Genomic DNA, 17,795 nt, shown 5'->3' on the forward strand with positions numbered 1-17,795 from the left:
TCTGTGCTCCTCATCTTGAAGAAACAGGAGCCCATGTGCCTTTCCTCTGTGACTGGGCACACATCCCGCCCTCCCCCTCATCACTGCACGCTAGATTTTGTGATCAGTGTGAGGATTGTTCTACTTAAGTAAGGGGTTTGATTTGCAGGCTGTTTGCTTGGTTGACAGTGGTTGGCAGGGGTGGCATGAGGCTTTGCACTGGATGGCATCAGGCAGATGGCAGCCATGACCTAAGCTTCCTTGTTTTGTTGTGGGCTTAGCAGGGCACATAGAGCATAAAAGGTAAACAGTTTTCCTGAGGAAAATCACAGAGTAAAAATGGCCACGAGGCAGGTTTCTCACTTTGCATTCCATGTAACTAGTACATTTGTGTACTTCCTGTTCCTTAGATTACAAGCGTAAAAGCCCCTCGTTGATTACATATATATTGATTATATCTATATTGATGAAACTAAGTTATATTTATATTTATTTAATTTTGCTTTTGAAATTATTTCAGCTTTATCAAAAAGTTGCAAAAATAGTACAAAGAATTCTCGCATACCCTTCACCCAGATTCTCTAAATGTTAATATTTTATCAAATTTGCTTTATTTTCCTCCCCCTTTTTCCTGCCACAGTCTCTCTCTCTTGCAGACTTGATCTCTTCAACCCACAATACTTAAATTTGTAATTTCTAGAAATAACATTATCTTATGTAAAAATACAATTACCGAAATTAGGAAATTAGCATTGATACTATACTCTGACCTAATCTACAAACCTTATACTCACAGATTCTTAAGTACCGAAATATGCACAGAAGAAATGGTATTTATTTTGCTAGTCCTGGACACTGTTAGTTGTGGACTTCCTTTCTGTTTTAAGGTTTTTCACGTGAAGAAAATAAACTTTAGATGCTTATAATGATTAAGAAAAAAAGAAGAAGAAGAAGAAGAGCTTGCTGTCCAAGCCTTCACTCTGACATTAGAACTTGTTCAGATTTCAGGAGGGAAAGTGTGAATAATACTAGTAACAGGTAGCAGGGCCTTCTCTCACCTGGTGTGTAATTGGGCTGGGTACGCTGAGCCTGATGTGGAGCCAGCTGGGGGCCCTGCCCTCTGAAACACTTGAGCAGCTATGCTCAGATGCAGGGCTTGCTTTCTTGCAGTTACCTTCTGGTAGATCCCTATGTTGACAATGACCAGCACCATTTCCTGGGCGTACAATAAACATTCTTGGGTAAAACTCTTGTGTTTCCTTTTCCCTCAACCCCTCATCCCAAGGGTAGGGCTCAAACATTTCTTTAGGAGCAAGAGAGACACAAGCAAATAGCTTACAATTAAAATTAAGGTTCTTCAGCAAAATTTTTGTGGGAATCCAGAAGGGAAACTTATACCATTGAATATAATAGAATGAATTTCTAATTCAGAAAGTTATTATTCCTTAACATCCAAGACCAATACAATAGGTCCTCATATGAGTGTCGTTCTTGAACAGCTGGCCGTTGCCCCTCGTGTTCTTGGTGTAGGCCTCTCCTTCTCTCCTTGACCTCTGGCTGCAGAGTATATTAATCTACACTGGATACATGTGCAAGGCTAATATCAAAATCCACTCTAACTTATCTCTTAGATGTAAGAGCTCTTTGCAGATACTTAGCTTCTCCCATGTAGCATGAATCTCCTCTCCCTTGACAAGTGTGGTTATGGAGAATACCTACTAATAGCAAAAAGAGTGTGTCAGTCTTTACTGTAGTGAGTTCCAAGGACTTTGGGGCTGATCAAGGAAAAAGCTATGGTCATGAGGTAGCAGCACAGCCAGGTATTTATTGGGGCCAAAGCATTGAAAGCTCACTTGTAGGGGCAGTCACCCCAGCAGGAGGTCTTCTAAAGGCAAGGGCACAGGGAGCCACCAGAGAGAAGAAGGCACGAGAATCTCCAGGAGGAAGTGGGGGGCAGTGCTTGCGTGTGCCTTGGAGCCATCCCCCAGGTCAGAGAGCCCCAACAGAGAGACGCAGCTGGGGTCCTTATAACTGCAGGGCTTTGTCTTATCTAGGGCTAGCAGATGTTACACACCATACCATTTCACAGGGTATATAAAGCGGACAAGCTCTAAGTGGCTTAAAAAATCTACTATTTGGGCTATTTTTTTTTTTTAAATAATTGTATATAGATTTGAGTTTGGTACTGTTGGCTTTTTTGGGCTAAGATGCCCCAGGTTTCTATGAAGAAGTAAACAGCCTAGGGCCAACACGGAGGCCGACTTTGGCTCATTGATATAACATTTATCAGTGCAGACATCTGCATTTTATATTCTGACTCCGACACACTGATTACCTCGATAGAGGAAGTGGGGCAAACAGAGAAGGTGAGACATCTAAGAAACCTGTCACCTCCTGTCTTGTTAAAGCAGCTCCAGTGCTTCAGGCTGGATCGTCACCCTCTGGGGCACATTGTGTGTTTGGGGGGAAAGGTATCATTCAACTTCCAGGAGAGTCCAGATCCTGCCGTTCAGGCCCCTGCCCTGGGGATGAAGGGGCAGGATGGTAGAAAGACTGGGTCAGTCCTGCACATCAGAGTGGAGAGCCTCAGTTGTTGAGGAGACATGCTGGGCCGCCCACCGGTAGCTACTCTCCTCAGTGCAGAAGCATCACGGTGGCCAGCGCTTCCTAGGACAGTCTCTACACACACTTGGTGCATAGGATTTGGAGGAGTCTATGATTATACATAGGCCAGATGTCTGTCAGCTTGTCATACTGTGATGGTTTGCATGTTGCTATGATGTTGGAAGCTGTGCCACTGGTACGTCAAATACCAGCAGGGTCACCCATGGTGGACAAGTTTCAGCAGAGCTTCCAGACTGAGACAGACAAGGAAGAAAGGCCTGGTGATCTACTTCTGAAAATTAGCCAGTGAAAACTTTATGGATCACAACAGAACGTTGTCCAATATAGTGCTGGAAGTTGAGCACCATGGACTTTAGCAGCAATGGACGAAGTATGCCAGTGATCATAGGATGGCATAGGACCGGGCTCTGTTTTGTTCTGTTGTCCATGGGGTTGCTATGAGTCAAAGCCAACTTGAAAGCAACTGACAAGAACAGGATTACACATATCTCCTCATTACGTATTCTCTTCTGAGGTTAAGTGCTGTGGGGGCCCCACTGCAATGATCTGCTGTAGGCAACAACCTCTGGAGCATATGGACCACATCCGGAAGGGCACGTAGAATACAATATGAATTGAGGGGCGCACAGGGCAGCCCTGATAATCAACCTGAGTATTTACTTCCAGTAATAAACAGGCAAAAAGAGACAAGCAAAGGAACTTTCAAAAAGAGCCTTTCAAAATTATAGACAGTAAAAAGATGAGTGGTTGCCAAGGTTGGGAGTGAGGGGAGGAATGACTAGGTGGTGCCCAGTGCATTCTTAGGGCAGTGGAGCCATTCTGTAGGATGCTGTAATGTTGGACTGTGACACACTATGCGTTTGTCCAAACCCATAGAACTGCACAACAGGAAGAGTGAGCCCTAATGTAAACTGTGGGCTTTCGTTAATAACAATGTATCAGTGTCAGTTCATCAATTTTAACAAATGTAGTACAGGAATGCCAGATGTTAGTAGGAGAAACAGTGTGCACAAGGGAGAAGGTAAGTGGAAATTCTCTGTACTGTCTGCACAAGTTTTCTGTAAACCAAAAATGGCTCTAAAAACTATTTAAAAAAAAAAATGCCATTCCACACAAGCCTTCTCCCCTCAGTCTTTGTACGTCTATGTTTTCTTTCCACCAAGCAAGCTTGGGCATTCCTCTTGTCTCTTATAGAAATAACGAGGAATTATTTCAACTGTTACTACATTTCAAGTTTAAATTAAAGTTTTTGTATGTTTTGGGCCAAAGTTTCAATACCTATTCACAGAAAATCCCAAAGAATCCACAAGAAAACTACTAGAACTAATAGAAAATTTCAGCAAAGTATCAGGATACCAAAATAAGTTGGATTCCTCTACACCGACAAAGAGAACATGGAAGAGGAAATCACCAAATCAATAGTATTTATAATAGCCCCCAATAAGATAAAATACTTAGGAATAAATCTAACCAAAGATATAAAAAAAACCTATACAAAGAAAAATAAAAGACACTATTGCAAGAAAACAAAAGAGACCAACATAAGTGGAAAAACATACCAAAGGCATTTTTTAACGAGATGGAGAAACAAATCATCAACTTCATTTGGAAAGGGAAGAGGCCCTGGATAAGTAGAGCATTACTGAAGAATAAGAATAAAATGGGAGGCCTCACACTACCTGACTTTAGAACCTATTATACTGCCTCAGTAGTCAAAATAGCCTGGTACTGGTAGAACAACAGATACGTAGACCAATGGAACAGAATTGAGAATCCAGATGTAAATTCATCCACCTAAGCAGCTGATATTTGACAAAGGCCCCAAAACAGTTAAATGGGGAAAAGACAGTCTCTTTAACAAATGATGTTGGCATAACCAGATATCCATCTGCAAAAAAAATGAAGCAAGACCCATACCTCACACCATGCACAAAAACTAACTCAAAATGGATCAAAGACCTAAATATAAAATCTAAAATGATAAAGATCACAAAAGAAAAAATGGGGACAACGCTAGTAGCCCTAATTCATGGTATAAACAGAATACAAAACATTACTAATAATGAACAAACACCAGAAGAGAAACTAGATAACTGGGAGTTTCTAAAAATCAAACACCTATGCTCATCCAAAGACTTCACCAAAAGAGTAAAAAGATTACCTACAGACTGGGAAAAAGGTTTTGGCTATGACAATTCCGATCAGCATCTGATCTCTAAAATCTACATGATACGGCAAAAACTCAACAACTAAAAGACAAATAACGCAATTAAAAACTGGGCAAAGGATATGAACAGGTACTTCAGAAAAGGCATTCAGGCTACTAACAGATACCTTGCTTGCTGAAAGTGAAGAGGACTTGAAGCACTTACTAATGAAGATCAAAGACCACAGCCTTCAGTATGGATTGCACCTCAACATAAAGAAAAACAAAAATCCTCACAACTGGACCAATGGGTAACATCATGATAAACGGAGAAAAGATTGAAGTTGTCAAGGATTTCATTTTACTTGGATCCACAATCAACAGCCATGGCAGCAGCAATCAAGAAATCAAAAGACTCATTGCATTGGGTAAATCTGCTGCCAAGGACCTCTTTAAAGTGTTGAAGAGCAAAGATGTCACCTTGAAAACTAAGGTGCGCCTGACCCAAGCCATGGTATTTTCAATTGCATCATATGCATGTGAAAGCTGGACGATGAATAAGGAAGACCGAAGAAGAATTGATGCCTTTGAATTGTGGTTTTGGCGAAGAATATTGAATATACCGTGGACTGCCAGAAGAACGAATAAATCTGTCTTGGAAGAAGTACAACCAGAATGCTCCTTAGAAGCAAGGATGGCAAGACTGCGTCTTACATACTTTGGACATGTTGTCAGGAGGGATCAGTCCCTGGAGAAGGACATCATGCTTGGCAGAGTACAGGGTCAGTGGAAAAGAGGAGGACCCTCAATGAGGTGGATTGACATAGTGACTGCAACAATGAGCTCAAGCATAACAACGATTGTAAGGATGGTGCAGGAACGGGCAGTGTTTTGTTCTGTTGTGCATAGGGTCGCTATGAGTCAGAACCAACTCGACGGCACCTAACAACAACAGATACATGAGGAAATGCTCACTATCATTAGCCATCAGAGAAGTGCAAATCAAAACTACAATGAGATTCTGTCTCACTCCAACAAGGCTAGCATTAATCCAAAAAACACAAAATAATAATTGTTGGAGAGGTTATACACTGCTGGTGGGAATGTAAAATGGTACAACCACTTTGGAAATCAATTTGGCGCGCTTCCTTAAAAAGCTAGAAATAGAAGTGCCATACGATCCAGCAGTCCCACTCCTTGGAATGTATCCTAGAGAAATAAGAGCTGTCACATGAATAGATATATGCACACCCATGTTCATTGTATCACCGTTCACAACAGAAAGATTGAAACAACCTAGATGCCCATCAATGGATGAATGGATAAACAAATTATCATATATTTACACAATAGAACACTACACAATGGTAAAGAACAACGATGAGTCCACAAGGCATCGCATAACATGGATGAACCTGGAAGACATTATGCTGAGTGAAATTAGTTGCAAAAGGACAAATATTGTGTGAGACCACTATTATAAGAACTCAAGGAAAGGTTTAAACACAGAAGAAAACATTCTTTGGTGGTTACGAAGGTGGAGAGGGAGGGAGAGGGGTATCCACTAACTAGATAGTAGACAAGAATTATCTTAGGTAAGGGAAGGGCAACATAAAATACAGGGGAAGTCAGCACAACTGGACTAAACCAAAAGCTAAGAAGTTCCTAAATATAACCAAAAACTTCGAAGGATGAAGTAGCAGGGGCGGGGATCTGAGGACCATGGTTTCCGGGTACATCTAGGTCAATTGGCCTAACAAAGTTTATTAAGAAAATATTCTGCATCCCACTTTGGTGAGTGGTGTCTAGGGTCTTAAAAGCTAGTGAGCAGCCACCTAAGATGCATCAATTGGCCCCAGCCCACTTGAAGTAAGGGAGAATGAAGAACACCAAAGACACAAGGTAAGTATTAGCCCAAGAAACAAAAAGGGTCACATAAACCAGAGACTCCATCAGCCTGAGCCCAGAAGAACTAGATGGTGTCCGGCTACCACCAATGACCACCCTGACTGGGAACACAACAGAGAATCCCTGATGGAGCAGGAAAAAAAGTGGGGTGCAGAACTCAAATTCTAGTAAAAAGACCAGACTTAGTGGTCTGACTAAGACTGGAGGGACTCCAGAAGACATGCCCCCCACCCCGGACTCTCTGTTAACCCAGAACTAAAACCATTCCTGAAGCCAACCCTTCAGACATAAAATGATACTTGTGAAGAGTGTGCTGCTTAGTTCAAGTAGATGATACATGAGACTAAATGGGCAGCTCCTGTCTGAAGGTGAGATGAGAAGGCAGAAAGGGACAGGAGCTGGTTGAACGGACACGGGAAATCCAGGGTGTGAAAGGAGGAGTGTACTGACATAGGGCTGAAGCTGGGGTCACATAACAATGTGTGTATGAATTTTTGTATGAGTCACTACCTTGAGCTGTAAACTTTCACTTAAAGCGCAATTAAAAAAAAAGCGTTCAACACTTCTTTTTTACTAGTGACACTTTTGTTCAGTAATTTCACAGAACAAATGGAATTGATCCTGATGACAGATTTCTTTTTGTTCTTGGTTTTAATGCACATATAAACAAATGGTTTGAATAGGAATAGGAATGAAGGAGTTTATTAAAGAAGAGAAATGCCTATCAAATTTTTGTTCATTATATTTAACAGTCCAAAATTTTTTCCTGATTCTTTCACCTTTCTGCCTGCATTGTATATAGAGCAACAAGGGTAAAATCTAATATATCCACTACTTTTCCACATACTTCACATTTATATTTTAACAGGTGGAAAGTTTAAAATTATCACAGATAAATATTCTGCCTTGAAAAGTGAAACCGACCTGTTATATCCTGACTAAGGTACTTGTGGCCACAAGGCATGCTGGGAACTCAGCAGTGATCTTGTGAGGAAAGAGAAGGAAGCTGGGAGCCCATGGGGCTCAAGCTCCAACGTCAGTGTCCAGGAAGGCACAGCAAGCAGGGGTTCTGCTGAGCTAAGTGGCTCACATAGAGGACGCTGTAGTGGGGGTCTCTGGGTAGGGTTTAGGATGGTATAGTGGCTCCAGTCAAGCTGCCGCGGGAGTGTCAGTTACGTGAATTTTTCAGCCTAGCTTATTTTAGACCTCATATTCCCCGCATCCTCTAGAGGGGGCATGGTTGCCAAAAGAGTTCCAAGTTCAGTTGCTTGGGCTCAGGCATTGGGGGTGCGAGGTCTGCAAGATGCAGACGTTTACTAACTAGACCCACAGGAGGTAGACAGGAACATGGAGTCTTCTAAAAAGACTGGCAAATCTGAGGGGTCAGGTAAAAGATATTTTGTTTCTTCTTGGCATATAAATTCTAGTAAAGACAAATTTTGTGTACAAATGGGAAGTCGTGCATTTGATATCCATCTTCCCAGTGCATTATCTGAGCACAGGAAAAGCTCTGAGATTGGTGGGACCTATCTTCAAGTTCAAGATTCACCATTTATTTCATAATTTGGCCAAGTTACCTATATTTCACGTCCCTTAATATCCTTATCTTCAAAATGGGATTAATGTTGAGAAAATGTAAACAGATTTGCTTCTCTAGTTTCCTGAAAGGACCATGGACAAAAAGAGTTCAATGAGATGCCACTTCTAAACTGCAGAGGGCCTGGCTCACAGTGCTGGCAGTAAATATGTGACAAGGACAAGAACAAAACCAAACCCGTTGCCACAGAACATGACAGCTATTACGTAATTAGGAGTTCCCCGAGGGGTGCAGACAGTTAACAAGTTTGGTTGGAGGTTCTTTGAGCCCATCAGAGGTACCTGGGAAGAAAGGCCTGGTGATCTACTTCTGAAAAGTCAGCCATTGAGAACCCTATGGAGCACAGTTCTACTCTGACACACATGGGGTTGCCATGAGTCGAAATCAACTTGATGGCAACTGGTTTGGGTTTTTTATTATATAATTATTAATTTCAGGTTTCTGTTCTTAGCACAAGAATGGTCTGATACCCATTCATGCCACGAGCATTTACTGATTGTTAGCTGTGGTCCTGAAATTGTACTGAGGCAGACCTGGTGGCACATAGTAGGTTCTGAAATGTTAAATTAATGAAAAGGCAGAGGTTAACCTGCAATGATGGAAAGATCTCGGAATTCCTTGTTATTTGTAGTAGGCCTGGGTTCTTTTTGTCTCTTCTCCTGTCTCAGTTATTTCCAAAAGCTACACTAAAGACTAATTTGAGCTATGCTGAAAACTTCACCACGCCTCTCCCCATCCGTCCCCATTCTGGAGCTGCCCTGAAATTCCACCCCAGCGTCTTTTTCCACCGACTTGGCAGGTGGCCGTGGTATGCTCCAACACAAGCCTGCGTTCTGTGCCATTAACCTCTGTTTTATCTGTCAAGAATAGTATTCCCCATTGTTGAAAGCAGCAGTTTGCTAACCAAGTGGTCTTGGAGTCCTGTGTGATGGAGCCTTACAGAGAGCAAAAGAGAGAGTTTAAACAGATTTCCTCCTCTAATTTCCTGGAAGGATTTGCAGACAGAACTCGCCCTCTGGTAAAATGCTTTCTGTTTGCATTATTAGAACAAGCATTTATTGCCATGACAGGGGAAGAGACAGGCCATGGAAGAATGGCCCCACGTTTAGTCCAATTACTACTCATGGAATACTATGCTATTTAATTTAAAACATAAACCTAAATGTCTGCTTTTTCCTAATAGCCTAAAGTGCTCAGACACTTTTCCCCTGGTACTATAAAACAGTGCTGATTTCTTATTATCGAACACATGGATTTTAACAGTGGAATTATGCTGGAGACTCAAATCTACTTTTCCTCTGGGGAAGTTCAAGGTACAGCTTCAAGTTTGTAGTTAGAAAATCCATAGTCTCACAGAATTCATGAAGTTTTGTTTTTAGTTCATAGTTTGATGAAGAAAAGATCCATTTCACATCTGGTTTATTTCGTTCAACTGAATTTCTACAAAAGATATGTGTATAATATACCAAACCAAAAACCCAGACCAGTTGCGTGGCGTTGACTCCGACTCACGGCAATCCCATGTGTTTCAGAGTAGAACTGCCCCACAGGGTTTTCAGAAGTAGATCCAACCCATTGCCGTTGAGTCGATCCCAACTCATAGCAACAGAGTAGAACTGCCCCACAGAGTTTCCAGGGAGCACCTGGTGGATTTGAACTGCTGACCTTTGGTTAGCAGCCATAGCACTTAACCACTATGCCACCAGGGTTTCCAGAAGTAGATCACCAGGCCCTTTTTCCGAGGTGCCTCTGGGTGAACTCGAGCCTCCAGCCTTTTGGGCACCAGCTGAACATGTTAACCATTTGCACCACCAAGGACTCTGTTCCATATAATGTACAAGGTTTAGTTTTATAATAATGCAGCAACATGAGCAATACTCATGAATCCTTCTGACTGCAATGTGAGCTCATGAGACCAAGGCCTCCTCTGCCTTGTTCCCTGCCATGTCTCCACCTCCTCTAACGCTGCAAACCATATGGTAGGTGCTCAGAAGGGTTAGTTAAAGAATGCTGAATACCTCACATTTCTATCCAACAGTACAAATGAAAATTCTGAAGAAGAAATTTCTAGGCTTCAAGCGTCCCGACTCTTGAGGCAGTCACACCCTACGCTGCTTCTCATCCATCTCCTGCTGCAGCAATTCTTAAACAAGACTCGGCACCGCCACCGGGAGCCTTCCTCATTGCTTCCCCAGCCCAGCCCAGGCTCAGCCTTCCCTGGCCTCCCACCTCAGGCTGGGATCGCCCTGCTCACGGCCAGGTCCCCACTTAAATTTTGCTTGAATTCAAGGCCTTCTTTCACTGACCATGCTTTTAGATCCCTTGTGATTTGGCTATCGTAGCATCCTGGATTTTTTCTTGAAAGCACATATCATAATTATAGTTATCTGAGTAATTATTGTTTAGTCCTTTCATCACTGACTAGACTGTAAGCTCCTTGATAACAGAGACCGTATCTCTTATTCCTAACTAAATCCCCAGCACCCAGTGGAAGAATGAATGAATCAGTGAATGCGTGAGTCAAGAGTCATGGATTGAGGGGCTGGCTGTATTTCTGTACACTCCAAAGAACCAGAACAAATTCACATTAAGTTATCTTAATTTATTCATTAATTTAAATTAATTTTTGAATTATTTATTTTATCAATTTCTTGGTAAAGGAAAATCTTGATATCTGAAATAGAGGAATATTTTATTTTAAATTACAGTGAACATTAGCTGCTCCTTTTGGACCTCACCCAGTTGCTAAATTTTAACCACCAAATGTGGGCCTCATGCTCATAAACTTGCACAGATATGTAATCAGTGGCAGTATTTTGTGACATCTTCAAATGTTTTCTCAACATATGGCGCACGTTTTAAGTACCTTTATTTTGATTCCTTTTCGTTTTGATATGATGGCACATTGTCTTATGCATTGACGCCATGATTTCTGACATAAACAAGAACGATTGCAGAAAAATAATAGCAGCTCTTGGAAATGACACAGACACACTGGAGAAGACAAGGAGTTGGAGTTGCCAGGAAGCTGGTGGGGCAGGAGAATGTGAGGCAGTTGGGCTGGAGGCTGTGCGCGCTCTCTCTCTCTCTCTCTTTTTCAGGGAAGGGCGGGCGGTGGTATGAGACCTCTGACAGCTGAAGGAGTGTCCCATACCCTTATGACAAAGGAAAGCAAGGAAAGGTTTGTTCCTTCACACCTTAAATCTGGCTCCCCAGAACAGATCCTGAGGCAAGCAGTCATGTTCAGCTGACTGTGGAAATGTGTCGAGGAGATAGCAGTGAGGAAATGGGAAAACAAGGTCGTGAAAAAGTAAAAGCCAAGTGAGGGTGCAATTTCGGGGAAGTCACACCTCAGGGCTCTGGGACACAGCCAGCACTGCAGAGTTTGTGCCACGCAGAAGCAGGAAGCCAGGCCCCCATCCCCTCGCACCCGTCCACACGCCACACCAGGGGCTGTCAGCTCTCAAGCTCTCAGCTCGCTGAGAGTTGGGGCACAGTGGCTCACAGGCAGTCCCCTGAAGAGGGTTGCTGGTGCAGGCCTTGGGGATGGGTGCCTGGAACCAGCGAAGGGATGCAAAGGCGACGATGGAGCACCCACACCATCTGCCGCAGCTCCCCTGCCGTCTTGTGAACTCTGACTCATAGCGCCACCACATGTGTCAGAGTAGAACTGCTGCACAGGGTTTTCAGTGGCCGATTTTTCAGAAGTAGATCACCAGGCCTTTCTTCCAGGCACCTCTGGGTAGACTCAAACCTCCAACCTTTTGGTTAGCAGCCACGGGCGTTAACTGTTTGCTCCACCAGGGACTCCCTGCCAGTTAGGAGCCTCTAAAGTTTACATTTCTGCTCTGTCATTGACCCCCCTTGCTAAAAAAATATTATGCTCTCTCTCCTTGTGTTTCTCATAATCAACCCTTTAGTAACTTCTTTTTTCATCTTTATTTAATACACGTGACTTCTGTCACATATACTGTTCTCAAACAGCCTCGCTGCTCGTTTTATCCAGTAACTAGTAGAGAATTATATATCTGCTTTTCATGGTAGGTCGTGGAATTATGTGTAGGTCAACACCTCATTATTAATGAACAATTGATTGTGTTCTGTGTCAGGAGCCCTAAGCTGAACAGACTGACCACAAATTGCGCTGACTTTTCGAAACCTTCCAAACCACTTACAATCTCTTAGCCACCTATTAATTATCCTTCCTGCATATATTTACTCCAGTTGAAGAGTTACTCAAAATGGAGATTACTCCCAAGACTCACAGCCACATTAACCTGTGGTAGTCAGCATAACCAGGTCCCTGAAGGGGACTCCCTGACCCTTGAAAAATGCTGATCTTATCTGTCAGTCTTAGTGGAGGTCCTTGAGGTACTGAGACCTTCCTGGTGGAGCTGTAATCTTTCAGGATCTATTATTCCATTAAATTTAACACTCCATATGAAGCTGTAAATGCATACTTGCTTTTGAAAATGTCCCTCCAAAAGTTCAGTGCCAAAATAGGGCCATGTTGTTTTTGTTGTTGTGTGCCATCCGGTCAATTCAGACTCATGGCAACCCTAAAGAGCAGAGTAGAACTGACCTATAGGGTTTCCAAGAAGCAGGTGGTGGATTTGAACTGCTGACCTTTTGGTTAGCAGCTGTAGCTCTTAACCACTGTGCCACCAGGGCTCCAATATAGGGCTATAAACGCTCTTAAAATAGAATTCCACATATACTCTGTTTTTTGGGACTGGCTCTCTGCCTGCTTTACTTCCTTTCTTTCTGTTACCTGCGATCAGAGTCCCTGGTTGTTGCAGTTAACATGTGTTCAGCTGCTAACCAAAAGATTGGAGGTCCAAGTCTACCCAGAGGTGCTTCAGAAGAAAAGTCCTGGTGATCTACTTCTGAATAATCAGCCATTGAAAACCCTGTAGAGCACAGTTCTACTCTGACACACATGGGGTCACCATGAGTCAGAGTCTTTTATTCCACAATGATTTATTGAGTGCCTACTATGACCAGCATTGTTATAGGGGTGCAATAGGTCTCACCTTATTGAAGCCTTCACTCACACAGAAGGTATTCACAAATCGTGCTGTGAAGCAGTGCAGTAAGAGGAGGGAATAGGATGATCCTGGTGAGACAGCTGGGTACTGGGAAGTGTCTTTACAGAGGTGACACTTGAGAAGGAGCCAGCCCTGCAACATCTGCCAGTAGGATTTCCCAAGTTGAAGGAGTAATGAGCTCCCAAGCCAGGAACAAGCCTAGTGTGTTCCAGAAACTATAAGGCCACGTGAGGCCAGAGAGAAGGGGGAAGTGGTCATGAGGTCTGCAGACCACCGCTCGCTCAAGGCCTGTGGGCCACAGGAAGGAGAGTGGATGCTGAGGATTTCACTGGAGGCTTTTAGCAGCCCTGAAGAGTCCCTGGTGTTGTAAACCGTTAACATGCTCAGCTGCTAATCAGAAGGTTGGAGGTTCAAGTCCACCCAGAGGGGCCTTGGAAAAAGGCCTGGTGACTTCTGAAAAATAAGCCATTGAAAATCCTGTGGAACATGGTTCTACTCTGACACACATGGGGCCACCATGAGTTGGAATTGATTTGATGGCAACTGGTAAACAAGAAAAAAAGACAAGAGGAAATGTTTGCTGTCAGAGCATTTTGTCATAAAAACCTTGAAATTGACTAAAAGGTGGGTGAGGATTGGAGTAGAAAAGAGAAAGCTATAGAGGCCTTCCTTACTGTGTATACAAAGAGAGTAACTTGGATGTCATGGAAGGGAAAGAGAGAGATTATTGAATGCAGAAGCCCGTCCCATTTTCCCAGGTGGTATATTTTGGGTTCTGGGTATATTTTGGAACCCAGGCTTGAGTCCTGGCTCAGCTTGTATTACTAATTATAAATATATGATCTTGGGGAAATCTCCAGCTTGTCTAAACCCCAGCTTCCTTGACAACCACACTGAGCTGTATTCTACCTCACAATGTTATTGGAAGAATCAACAGAGGCAATATATGAAAAAAGAAATCTATTAATTATATTTTTAGTATCTTGGTGTATTATTATTATCACTGGAATTAGTATTATGTGACAGGACCCATGTGGACCCTTGTGGAGTTCTTACTTGTATGATGCTTTAACTTGACGGTGAGCATTGACGCAGGAGAAACTGGGAGTTTTTATTCCCTAATTCAGGTGGTGGAGGCTAGAATGTTTGATGAGAATAGCAGACTTCACTGTGGCAGTATTCTTCAGTGGATCTCCTCCTGCGAACTGCCCCTTTTGCAGAAGTACTACATCCATTTCTGTTTGTGTGTTTGCATTTTTTTCCTAGAATACCTTCATATGCATGTGCAATTTGGGGATTTAGAATTAACACCTTCATCTCTCCTATCCTGGTTGCCGCTATTGTTTTTTTTCAGCATGGGGGGAGGGGGGAGAAGGGGACAGGCTTCTACGCTCTTAGCTAGCAGGAGGCGATGGGCCTTGGCCTCCTTCAGGAACAATGTGTACCCCCGTTCTTGCTTCCTTCAGTCACAAGATAGCTGGATACCTTTGAGTGCGTGTTAGCCGCTTGAGTAAGTACACCATGTTCTTAATGGGTATCTCAGTTCTGACACACACACTGGGAGAAAATCTCCAGCCTGCTGTCAAGTCACCCTGATCTGTGCCCGTTTTCTCTCCCTCTTTGCATCTAGGTAAGTGTGAGATCGGCTGGGCCTTCTACTGCACTGGAGGGGGCGCTGCCGCCGCCATGCTGCTGTGCACATGGCTGGCTTGCTTCTCCGGCAAGAAACAGAAGCAATACCCGTACTGAGCAGGTGCCACCGACAGCAAGCAGAGGAAAACACGACCCGGGGCTCACAGGGACCAGGCCATCCAGCTACTTTCAAAAGGCAGAAGAGTGGCTTTAATCCAAAACAGTCTTGGGATCAGGAACATTCTGTCGTGCTTAAGCGTTGTGGGAGGTTTGTGTAAGAAACGAGAGTATGGAATGGTAGAGAAAAGTGGACCAGAGGCTAAAATACTGCAGAGTGTCGGGTGTTTCTATTCCACAGAGTACTGTTAACGTATCAAACACACAACACACACTCACACAAATCTATATATGCAAACAACAGTTTTTGTTTAAAGGCGAGGACTCAGAGAATCCAAAGGGCTAGTAGAAACAGTGTTATATTGGGACGTTCCCTGAAGGTCATGGCGCTGCTGAAAGCACATACAGACATACACATCCACACACGTGCCCACACAAACACGAAGGTACCCATCTACTCACATGCCCACGCAAACACATTATGTGCCCATTCACTCATGTGCCCACACAAACACAAATGTACCCGTCCACTCATGTGCCCACGCAAACAAATATACACATCCACACTCGTGCCCAGGCAAACACAAATGTACACATCCACACTCGTGCCCAGGCAAACACAAATGTACACATCCACACTCGTGCCCAGGCAAACACAAATGTACACATCCACACTCGTGCACACGCAAACACACGCTCATTACACAGACTGTCCGGGAGGTTTCCTGTCCGGTGTGTTACTCCTCTGTTTCTTTTTAATACACATTTAAAATACAGTATTATTACTTTATAAAGCATACATTAACCTAACAAATGGACCAATAAGCCACTCTATCAGTATTTTGTATATTCTGCATAAATTCTTTATGCTCTCAACATGTTTTTGGTTTTATGCAGATCTTCAGAGTTAAGCCTCTGTATTTCAATATTCTTCAAAAATATGCACTATTTCTCTGTCCGAGTAGTTTCTGCTGTGATATTCTTATGAAGTAAAGGGGCAGCTTGCTGTCCGGTGCTGTAGGGGAGAATGCAGCGGAATATATGAGCATCATAAGGGACATTTCCCAGCCATAGACCTTGTTTCCCTTTGTCCATATTGTACTGTGCTGTATCACATTTAATTCAATATTCATTTTGTAAAGAAAAGTGCTATTTTTTTTTTTTTTTTGTATTTGTATTTGTATTTGAGAAGCTCTGTGAATAAATTTTCTCTTTGGTCAATAGTTAAATGTGTCATAGAATGGTAATTCAGTTTTGGGGTTTGCTTCTCTAACATCCTAAATGTGACCTTCAGCTACACTAGTCCCATACATTTTCTTTTTAGAATTAACACCCTCATGTCTCCTATCATAGGGTACAGCGTACATAGCTGTCTTGGTTTCCAAAGTCTGTCATACCAAAATACAACAGCCGGTGGTTTCAAAAAACATAAATGCATTGTCTCATAGTTCTGGAGGCTAGAGTTCAAATTCAGAGCATCAGTGGGACCATGCTGTTGTCTTTTGGGTCCAGGGGAAGGTCCTGCCATATGTTTTCCAGGTTCTGGCAGCCCCAGACATTCCTTGACAGCTTCGCCCTTTGTGTGACTCTCACTTCTGCTCATCATTTTCATGCATTTCTTGTGCTTTTAAGCATTTTTAACTGCACTTTCCTGTCTGAATAGGATTATGACTTCTTAGCTCCCCTTGTCAAGCCGGAGTTCCCTATGTTCTCCCCTTTTCTAAAACACCCTTCAGAAGGGACTAGGATCAGAACCTACTGTACTTCAGAAGCCCTGGTGACACAGTGGTTAAAGTGCTCAGCTACTAACCAAAAGGTCAGTGGCTCAAACCTACCACCTGCCCCATGGGAGAAAGATGTGGAAGCCTGCTTCCATAAAGATTTACAGCTTTGGAAATCCTATGGGGCAATTCTACTCCGTCCTATAGGGTCATTATGAGTCAGCATCAATTTGACTGCAGTGGGCTTGGGTCTTTTTGGCAGGTACTTCAGTTCAATGACCCAGGCCCTCAGTATCTTACATCCGCCCCTTGCTTTCATCCCTTCACCCTCACCATCTCAGAGCTGACTCTGACCACCCGTTCCTAGTTGTTGTTGTCGATTTTCAGCTCATAGCGACCCCAAGTAATGGTAGAACTGCCCCATAGGGTTTTCTAGGCTGTAAGCTTTGCAGGAAGAGATCACCAGATCTTTTTCCAGTGGAGTCACTGGATGAGTTTGAACTGCCAGCCTTTCAGTTAGCAGCCTAGCACTTAACCGTTGTGCCACCAGGGCTTTTCCTCCCTAGTTAGGGGAACAGATTTATAGTCAGCCAGTGTCCATATTTAAATTCTAGCTCTGTCCCTTCCAAGTGGTGTGACTTTGGGCGAGTTATTTAAACTCTGAGTTTCCTCCTGAGGGGCCCTGGTGGCACAGTGGTTAAAGTGCTCAGCTGCTGACCTAAAGGTCAGCAGTTCAAACACACCAGCCACACTGCAGACGAAAGATGTGGCAGTCTGTTTCTGTAAAGATTTATAGCCTTGGAAACCCTATGGAAGTTACTCTGCCCTATATGGTCTCTGTGAGTCAGAATCCACTCAACAGCATGGGTTTGGTTTGATTTGGTACTTAAGTATGACTTAACTGATAATAAAATCATCAGTTGCTGTTTGAGTCGCTTCCGACTCATGGGAGTTCCTGGATGGCGCAGATAACTTGCTCAGCTGTTAACTGAAAGGTTGCCAGTCTGAGTCCACTCAAGAGG

At 43.2% G+C, this 17,795-nt stretch overlaps 1 protein-coding gene across 3 annotated transcripts in view; it reads left to right on the forward strand.

Annotated features, from left to right (window-relative positions):
• The window catches only part of LHFPL6 (LHFPL tetraspan subfamily member 6), a 346,496-nt gene extending 330,221 nt beyond the window's left edge, over positions 1-16,275 (forward strand). For all 3 annotated transcript variants that reach the window (XM_010592648.2, XM_003412634.3, XM_010592649.3), the window contains exon 4: positions 14,934-16,275. In XM_010592648.2, the coding sequence (XP_010590950.1) occupies positions 14,934-15,052 (119 nt within the window). In that variant the 3' untranslated portion in view covers positions 15,053-16,275. The remainder of the gene's footprint in view (positions 1-14,933) is intronic.
• The last annotated feature ends 1,520 nt before the right edge of the window (positions 16,276-17,795 follow it).

This window comes from Loxodonta africana, chromosome 17, assembly GCF_030014295.1.
Source record: "Loxodonta africana isolate mLoxAfr1 chromosome 17, mLoxAfr1.hap2, whole genome shotgun sequence".
In the NCBI taxonomy this organism is placed as follows: Eukaryota; Metazoa; Chordata; class Mammalia; order Proboscidea; family Elephantidae; genus Loxodonta; species Loxodonta africana.